A 10,081-nucleotide genomic window follows, 5' to 3' on the forward strand; every position below is an offset into this window, starting at 1 on the left:
GACATTTCACCCGATGTACTAGTTAGTATAATTGAAAAGCAGATTTCAGTAAAGCATCGTTTGTGTGTCCTGGAACTAGCGGTGCTGACGCTCTACTTTGTCAGCTACCTGCATTGGGACAGCGACCTCTCCACAGCCGTCTACCATGCCTTCTCCAGCCTCTGCTACTTCACACCTGTACTGGGGGCCATCATCGCAGACTCCTGGCTGGGCAAGTACAAGTGAGTCCCTTAGCTTATACCTGCTGTTTCACGTATAGTCTATTGCAGGGGGGTGGTGGGCAACTGGCAGCCCGGGGGCCACATGCCTCAGGCCCCCACCTTCACTTAATGCGGCACCGCATGTTAATATCAGAATACATATATAGTATTGATTTCAGCTGTTACAATTCCAAACCCGCTTTAATTACTTAATGACTAGTATTAAAATGTTATTGTCTTTTTGTGACTAATGTAGTTAACAGTTCATAAAGTTAACATAACCATAACTAAATGCATTTGAAATTCAATAAAATGGGTTACTTTTCAGGATTCCAAAAAAATAGCAAAAAAATATTCAGGTTTTCAATTCAAATATTTTCAATTCAGCCGATCTACAAGCTCAAAACGCGTCGCAATGTGACGCGTTTTGAGCTTGTAGATCATCATCTGGAATGAGTGTGGAAATATATTGGCCATCGTCAAAGTTGCCCACCCCTGGTCTATTGACTAACTCAATGTATTTTCTACAATGTAACGTTGCACTAAAGGCAGTCCTGTAAGTGTAAGAATCCTGTCCGTATTCTTGCGTCAGTAGTTAATTATTTTTGTTGGGTCGTCACTCGTCACATGCAGCACCTGTTTTCCTTGTATGAACCTCGTATAAGTATAAGTAAGCCTCGCCTTGAGGCCCATATAGGGGCAGGAGCTTATCTCCTGTTTCTGTAGCGTGAGGCAGCTTGATGTACAAGTACACCCCCTGGACATGACGCTAGCATGTCGCAGGGACTTATACCCCCCAATCCAACCCTTGATGCTGAGTGCCAAGCAGGGAGGCACTCGGTCCCATTTCGAGTCTTTGGTATATCCGGAGGGGATCGAACCCCGACCTCCCAGTTTCAGGGCGGAACCTACATACACATGGCAATAAAGTGATTCTGAATTTGCATGATTTTGCATCCCTTAGCTGTCTAACCATCTGAACTGTAAGCAGTACAAGAGAAATGATTCATCACTATAACCCATTTTGGACTGAGGTCGATTCAAAAGAAAAGAAAAGGCTTAAAAATCCTAACATTTTCCTGAAAAACCCATGTTTCTATGTCAGTGGTGCTCATCCTTTTTCATGTCAAGGACCCCCAGAATTATGTCTATTGGGCCACGGACCTAGCCTGGTTCCAGCCCCTGAATCGCTAGCCACATAAAAAAATTATGTTCAAGAATAATGGAGTGAAACGAAATGAAAATTCAGGCTGAGTGTCAGGCTACCACGGACCCCCATATCAAAATATGTACTTCCAGGGATTCCCCTTAGAAGCCAATATATATTTTTTTATATATTTAACGATATGCGCCACATTTTCACGACTTAATAACATAACATAATGCTTAAAACACCAAAAGGGGTTCCCGCCCAAAATGGGATAATGATACCAGCCGCTATCTTCTATGATGAGTGAGTGTAACACGGAGCGTAATCTTTTTTCTCAACAGGACTATAATCTACCTATCCGTTGTCTACGTCATCGGCCATGTGGTCAAGTCTGTCGGGGCCATTCCCACCGTGGGAGACAAGAACATGCACATGTAAGCACTTTGTTTTCCTCTTTACAATGTAAGGCATTTAGAGCGACTTACATTAAGCAAGAACAAAGAGCATGGCATGGTAAGAAGAACGTAACAGTGGAATATCTATATAATGAAACTATACATAATATACTATACATGTGTACTATGGAGTGCTATGACTAGTACATACAATGCAATTCTAATGCTATAAGTCTGTATCAAATGCTACAAAAAGTGCTATCTAAGGTCTTTGCTTCCTTCTTTTGGAATGAACAGAAGTGGTGCATGGTAGTACTATAGTTAGATATTCATATATGCATTACAGCATCCTATACTTTGTGAATCAAGGTAACACTAACAACTAAGTTATAAACCGTATTGACCCCCCAGGGTTTTATACTAGTAGGCACCCTCCCTTTTTTCACCCTACACAAAATATATTTGCTGAAAATGGCAAATCTACAAGCTTGCAACACACTGTTTTCGCTGAACATGTTTGTCGACTCGAGAATAGGGAATCTAGAGTTCATGTGTGTAAGTGCTGTTTCAAAGTGTGTGTGTGTGTGTGTGTGTGTGTGTGTGTGTGTGTGTGTGTGTGTGTGCCCCCCCCCTCCTCCCCCTCAGTGGACTGTCCATGTTCGGTCTGATTCTCATAGCTTTTGGCACGGGCGGGATCAAACCATGTGTGGCGGCATTTGGAGGAGACCAGTTTGACGAGGAACATGTAAGGCAACATATTGTGCAATATTATCATTTGATACGCTGATAAATAAGTGCAATATCAGTGGCAGGGACTGCAGTACACTGTCATTGACTAAATTGGGGAGAAAAATCATATATATACACTAGCATCTCTGTTTTTGCATGATGGACATAATGGTTAAAGGACCACTTCACCACTTTTCAACCTATCTTCATATAATAGGTCCTCACTAATAATTATGAAAAAAATATTAGTGGCTCTGTCTGTGTCTCATAGGAGGGCTGTGGGCAGTTCAGAAACCGTCCTCCAGTGACACCATCGATGCGGAATACAAGCTAATAGAAACGGCAGGCTTTCTAGTCCTGAAAAGTTGCAATGTGAAAATGGAAGCCATCGTTCTCACGATAATGAAAATCTAAACATTTTTGTAAACAAAATCTGCCTAATAATGATGTCACTGGAGGACGGTTTCTAAACTGCCCACAGCCCTCCTATATGAGACACAGACTGAGTAGGAAAAAATCCTGCCATTTTATCATGATTATTAGTGAGGACCTATTATATGGAGATAGGTTGAAAAGTGGTGAAGTGGTCCTTTAACTATCGAAAGAATAAAGTCAAGCCTCGGCGCAAAAGACCACATAAGAAATCAGAAATTGACACAGTTAAGTGCACACCTGCAATCAATCCAAAGAAATTGGAGTATAAATACAGTATTAGACAGCACTAGAAAGTATACACAATCTAATCTAATATTGTCTTTAACGTTATGCTTAGACAATAGCAAACGTTGTCCTCTAATTCATGATATTTCCAAATGTACATTCATCATAAGGATTTGCTATACAGTGATTGTTGTTTTTTTATTGCTTTATTCAAATAAACATTTCAATCAAACGACAAAGAAAAAACTTTTACCTTTGAACATTTTAATCATATTGTTGTTCAATGTACAATTTTGCTTTGTTGTAACTACTATGTTTGTCAAGGCTATATAAGGGTGTTATTCTTCACAGTGGAAGCATCTAGCAAAGACGACAAGAATAGCTGTCATTCTGAAATGCTTTAATAAATGGATACAGCATAATGGGCTTTCATTAGTGTGCCTCACTCACACACTATAAACAAAACAGCACTCAGCCAAAACGGAGAATAAACAAATATCTGCTGAGATTGTTGGTCATTTGTGTGTCCTTGTCTGCTCTTTTTTTACCGCAGGTGAATGAGAGGAGGAAGTTTTTCTCCATTTTCTACATGTCGATCAATGCCGGGAGTGTTTTATCAACCGTCATTACGCCGATTCTGAGAGGTCAGTAAAGTATTGACACTTGAGTGGCCAACTGGCCACGCAGCATAGTTGGGATTCTTTCTTATACTGTAACTATATATTGTATTAATTGTTGGACCCCCCCCCCCCCCCAGAAGCAAAGATTTGAGTTAAAATGTTCACTCTGGTGCCGCGCTATGAGCTTGTAGATAGCTAAAGTATAACATAATGCTTTAAAACACCAAAAAGGGGTTCCCGCCCAAAATGGGTTAATGTTGTAAGCCAAGTTTGCTCAATTTAAGAGTCTAACTAACAGCTTCTATGACCATTGTTGTATTTAGTTGTTCTTATGAGTGTCTCCAACAAGTTCTGTGTGATTCAGACTCGCAGTGTAGGAGTTATGATGAATGAAGTTCCATTGTGTGTCCCATAAAGATAAGCGGTAGAAAGATTGAGCCAAAGAAGGCTGGCGGATGGCTCGTGGCTGGCTGATAATACGTTATCACTTTATTTGGGAACAACAGAAAGTATTCTGTTTGGGTCTAGACTACAGCAAAACATAGTCATTGTGGTTCAATGTACAGTGTAATGGAACAAGCATTCAAGTAAAGGCATCTGTTATTGAATTCAGACGTCTGAACCATGCCATTTAAAAGGGCTTTTCCATGGCAAATGGTGCATTTAGATTGCACCTTTTATCCAAGGCGCTTTACATAGATTGTGCATTGTGCATTGTACGTTCACCCATTCACACACACACATACACATTCATACACCGAGGGCAGAGGAAACCATGCAAGGCACCAACAGGCACATCAGGAGCAATTAGGGGTTCAGTGACTTGCTCAAGGACACTTCGACACTGACTTTAAGGGAGCCCCTGAGCCACCGCCGCCCCCATGGCACTATAGAATGATTCTGAGAACTGTTGGTAACCAACCATACCTGCTGCATTTCCATTTGCGCATGGTTTCCCATAGGACAGTTTAATGTAACCATCCCCATTCCTGGCTTTTCAGCTGGGTTTACTAACCACGCGCAATGCACCAAAGCGTGGAAGGACTTAATGAAGTGAATCCGATCTTTTTGAAAATCACCCGATCGGCCCCCGATTTCCTATCACGTGATTGGACCGGGACAACCAGTGGCCTGCACAGATAGACGCTAAGGGGTGCTAGAGCACGTGCCATTTCCCCTCTGGACAGCAAGGTGCCCTTTTGGAAGAAAAAAAAGTACAGTGTACAATTCTTGATAAAAAGCTTCTAATATTTTAGGCCCCAAAATATATAAATCTCACACTATTAAGGCAACCGGCCCGGTTCCACGCCCTGCACAAGGTGCCCTTTAAAATAAATGAAAACAGTAAATGGAAAAAACACTGCCCCCTCACGTATTAGGACAGTATCGGTCACCATAAAAACGGTTGGGTGTTACAATGGGTTTGTATAGGAAGGGGGCGGGGCAGGTAAAATGAATATCAAATATACTGAATCAAGCAACTTAAAAACTGTCTGGGGTGTTCACATAAGCCTGAGTAGACGATTAAATGACAAAGTGTAGTGTTTTTTAAAGTGAAATTTCCCTTTTAAGTATGTATATCACATCACTGAAAACAGTCAGTCAATCAATCAAGCCTATGTTTGCTGCAGGTGATGTGAAGTGTTTTGGAGAGGACTGCTACGCTCTGGCATTTGGAGTTCCTGCGGCTCTGATGATAGTGGCATTAGGTGAGTGGTGGAATATTTAACCACATGCACCCTAGCGTCTCAATTCTGGTCATGCCTCAACATTGTAGGTGAACATTCGGCAAAAAATAGCAGACCTACAAAGTCGCAACACGATTTCTAAAAACAAACCCCCTTCAATGAAGAATACAAGATTTGATGTGGTTAATCATTTGTCAAATGATGTTTGTAATGGCACAGTACAGTACACAAACAAAATGAATGTCTTTAATTAAAAATCCATGCCGAAAGTTCATGCTAGGTTAAGTGAGTGAATCAGTAACACATCCCTCTTCCATGAACTACTACTACTACGGCATCTCATTGGTCAGCATTTGTAGCCCATTAGCCATGCAATCATCTCTAACTGTTCACACCTGGACACTGCGTGGGAGGCCGGTCCACTAGTTGTTTTGACGGTTCTACGGTTGCTTCCTGTTGATCGAGGCCCACTCCACACATCTGTGATGACAGCCAGTGATGACAGCCAGTGATCTCCTTTCTGCTGACTGCATCTGATCCTTTAGGATTCATGGCTGGCTGACTCACAGCAGGGCTTAACCCCCCTGCTATCAAAACAAAACCATGTTTTTAAACTGGAAGGGCCAGGAGGATGACCCAGCACACAGTGGTGGGAAAAGTACTCAATTGTTTGGTACTTAAGTAAAAGTACCTATACTGAAATTTAGAACTACTTCGCAATGCATAGTAAGTAAGCAATGCATTTCCAATGGGAGTCACATGGTTTGACAACAATATTTGTGTTGTATGAGGGGGTGGGGGGCAGTCGAAACACAACTGAAAGCCGTACAACACAAATGTTGTGTCAAACCATGTGACTTCCATTGGAAATGCATTAGGGGCAAGATGTATCACACCCTTTGTATACATCTAGCATGCATCAATGTTGTATGCTAGATCTAAAGGTGTGAGTCGGGCCTAAAAGTGCGGAATTGAAAATGTACTTGAGTAAAAGTACAAAAGTATCGTCATCAAAATGTACTAAAAGTGAAAGTACTCATTATGCAGAACGTCCCATTTCACAAGTTCAAAATGTGTGCTAAATCTATTGAAAATAGCCGATCTACAAGCTCACAATGCGTCGCAACACGACGCATTGTGAGCTTGTAGATCGGCTATTTTCAAATGGCCGAAATGTATAGGGTTGAAGGGGTTAATGTATGTTTTCTAATCAAAATGGCCAAAGTAACTAGTAACTAAAGTTTTCAAATAATTGTAGTGGAGTAAAAGTAAAAAGTTTGGCCACGAGATGTAGTGGAGTAGAAGTGAAAGTACTGGAAATTGGAAATACTCAAGTAAATACCTCAACATTGTACTTAAGTACATTACTTAAGTAAAAGTACTTAGGTACTTTCCACCACTGCCCACACATGATGGCTGTCGACATGGCTTGAGGCAAATATAGCCTTAAAAACAACCTGAAACAGTAATTCAGGCAAAATGCAGAAAACAATTGAGAGGAGAAAACAAAATGGTAAACCATCTGTTAGAGTCATCTTATCGTTGCTGTCGGGCTGGGACATTGTACCACATTTCATCGTTTTTTTCTTCAGAAATTAATGCCCTGCCTATTTTATACTTTGTCGTAGGACTAATTTAAATAACTTCAATTGGATACATTTTGTTCGTATAAAATATATTTTATACATTTCCTGAAAAAACGTTTGGTTTTGGACATGCATGGTTTCAGTCTGACAGTGTTTTTTTTAGCAGACTGGGAGGCATTATGCAACGTTAGAATCATGCTAGTGGGACGTCCTCCCGATAAGTAACTGTCTTATCATAAATCCATAGTGTTTGTGTGGGAGCACATGTGCCATGTGTGTGAGTAACAGTCAAAACCATCTGCAACATCAAGGTTCTACTCCCCAATGTCTACTACTCTGACTGCTGCTCATGCTTTCTGGTTGCAGTTGTGTTCATCTCTGGCAGCGGGCTGTACAAAAAGAGTCCTCCTCAGGGAAACGTCATGCTGGATGTCTGCAAGTGTATCGGGGTGAGTCATCTCTTCTCTGTCACCGTATCGACTCCCCCATGCCGCAACTCTAAACAGGCCAAGTTTGGTATTCCTCAAGGTACCGTATCTATCACTTTGATGGATAGAGGTGATCACTGGAGACTGTGCAACGAATCGCTCTGCTGTTGTTAAGCCCTTTAGACCGCGAGGACGATTCTACAAATGTCTTCTGAATCCTGACGGTTTTCTGAGAAAAACCCCATGTTTTCTATATCGGTGGTTTTCAAACTATTTCATGTCGAGGTCCCCCAGAATTATATGTAATTGGCCCTGCGGACTCCAATCTCAAAATATGTAGTTCCAGGGGACCCCCCCCCTGCCCCAGAAGCAAAGATTTGAGTTAAAAGCCGATTTTGAGTTTTCAAAAATAGCAGATCTACGAGCTTGTAGATCTGCTATTTTTCCAATAGCTTTTAAAAAAAAATTAATCCAGAATGGGTTAAAAAAAGTACACGTACAATTTCATCCCAGTCTTCATCAGAGTCGGAGTGTATGCTACTGTGAAAGAATGTATGAATTGGTCCTGTGAGCATTTAAATGCATTTATTTCTTTGTTTTGTGGTTTTTTACGCTACAGTTTGCCATTAGCAACCGCTGGAAGAAATCAAAGAATGACCCACAGAGAAAACACTGGCTCGACTGGGCTGAGGAGAAATACTCGGTAAGAAGGCGTCCACTATCTTGCACTTGGAAGAAAAGTGCTTGTTGGTGTAATTTTGGTACTAATGGAAAGTGTGTACAAGAGTATGAGTGTGGGTGATACTATGGTCAACCACGGTGATGGACAAAGTACTTAATCCCAGTACTTGAGCCAAAGTAGATCACTCCTGGTCAAATATTACACAACTACTAAGTGCAGGTTGCTCAGTCAAATTTGTACTTGAGTTAAAGTACTTAAGTACTTAAAGTATCCAAAAGTAAGTAAGTAAGTACAAATTACAAAGTAAACAAAATATTTATGATTGCGACAATAGCGGCTCTACAAGCTCACAATGCGTCGCATCATGACCGCTATATGCGCTCACGTTATGAACTCGTAGATCGACTATTTGCACTGTATTTGAAATCGGCCTCACGCGGCTATAATTCATAATGTCTTTTTCCTTTTCTAGAAATGCAGTGGAGTCTAAAGTGCGTTTGACTTTTGAAATGTAGTCGATCGTTACACCCCTAAGAAATAATTATAAAAAATGAATTACTCATGTACCTGAGTACTCATTTACTTCATTACTGTCCACCATTGATGGTCAATATATAACGTACATAATGTTTATAGTAACGTGTTATTATGTGTAATAATAAGTATAATATTATAGTATCATTTTATAATGAGTCATAACCAATGCCGTCCAATGTTCTGTGTCTTAACAGAAGCGTCTGATCATGGAGATAAAGATGGTTCTGAGAGTTCTGCTCCTCTACATTCCTCTCCCCATGTTCTGGGCTCTCTTTGACCAGCAGGTATGTACACTACAACCATCCCCCGCCGGGATTCATGTATTTATTTATCGCGCATTGCCGATGGTTTTTCCCCTTTCAACCCTTATTCTGAAGGGCCGAATATCCGTAACCGGATATTACGAGGACGTAATGCTGTGTGTGTGTGGTGTCTTGACCGGTTGTTGTTCTCTCGCTTGGGTGCAGAAAAAACCCGACCGCGAGTATCACAGCGCCTGCTGTCGGCCGTTGGAAAAGCCTTGTTTTGACCGGGAACGACATTAATTGCGCCGATTGGGAGATACAGGCCATTGAAATAGAGTGCAAGTGGATGCGCGTGCATCTTACACTGGGATGCTAACGGGAGGCCGCTATCGGCTCGATCGGATAAAAACATGGATTAAAGAATATAACAACATTTTTCACGTAGGCTATACGGTCTTGGCGGGCGGCCAGACTAAAGCTTATTTACGGTTTCTACGGTTCTGGCGGGCTTCATGTTAAGAATTGCTATTGCGAACAGCAACAGTCAATATCAAACTACTTCTATAACGACCTACACTGCTGCTGGTGTCGCTCACTGTAAATAATCGATTTGCCGATCTGTTAAATCAACAAGCAACATCGTCGGACATACAACAGAGCATACATGTAGCATTAGTAACTTGGATATTGGGTCCAGTCTTCATTTTGTTGACCATAAGACTGAAACTAAAACACTAAAAGACTAAGATTTTGATATTTAGTCGACTAAGACTTAAACAATGTCAGATGACTTTTAAATAGGACTAAAACTAAATGGTGTGTTCAAAAGACTAAGGCTAAATCAGAATTTGCTGTCAAAATGAACACTGGGTGGGTTGTCTCATTTCATTTGGCCCACCTTTTTAGTTCGTTAGCACCAGCTGTAAGCTGCTGTGTGTCAAACCAGTCCAACCCATCCATTGCACTGTCAATAAACATGAAGGTATTCCTGCCCTTAAACTAGAAGTGTACAGTATTTCCACAACATTAAGGGCTAGGATTCCTTCTGGAGTATAGGTACTAAGTAATTTGGGTTACCACTTTCCTAAATGTTCTACTTCTAAAACTAGCTTTTCTTTTGTGTGGCACCTAAACAGAAACATCTGATTAGAGACAACTTCA

At 41.1% G+C, this 10,081-nt stretch overlaps 1 protein-coding gene across 2 annotated transcripts in view; it reads left to right on the forward strand.

Moving 5' to 3' along the window:
* The window catches only part of slc15a2 (solute carrier family 15 member 2), a 29,985-nt gene that overhangs the window by 5,561 nt on the left and 14,343 nt on the right, over positions 1 to 10,081 (forward strand). For both annotated transcript variants that reach the window (XM_080785145.1, XM_080785146.1), the window contains 8 exons: positions 80 to 221; positions 1,692 to 1,784; positions 2,391 to 2,490; positions 3,688 to 3,778; positions 5,386 to 5,463; positions 7,395 to 7,477; positions 8,076 to 8,159; positions 8,870 to 8,959. In XM_080785145.1, the coding sequence (XP_080641271.1) occupies positions 80 to 221; positions 1,692 to 1,784; positions 2,391 to 2,490; positions 3,688 to 3,778; positions 5,386 to 5,463; positions 7,395 to 7,477; positions 8,076 to 8,159; positions 8,870 to 8,959 (761 nt within the window). The remainder of the gene's footprint in view (positions 1 to 79; positions 222 to 1,691; positions 1,785 to 2,390; positions 2,491 to 3,687; positions 3,779 to 5,385; positions 5,464 to 7,394; positions 7,478 to 8,075; positions 8,160 to 8,869; positions 8,960 to 10,081) is intronic.

Source organism: Protomyctophum bolini, assembly GCF_963924005.1.
Source record: "Protomyctophum bolini genome assembly, chromosome: 16".
NCBI lineage: Eukaryota > Metazoa > Chordata > Actinopteri > Myctophiformes > Myctophidae > Protomyctophum > Protomyctophum bolini.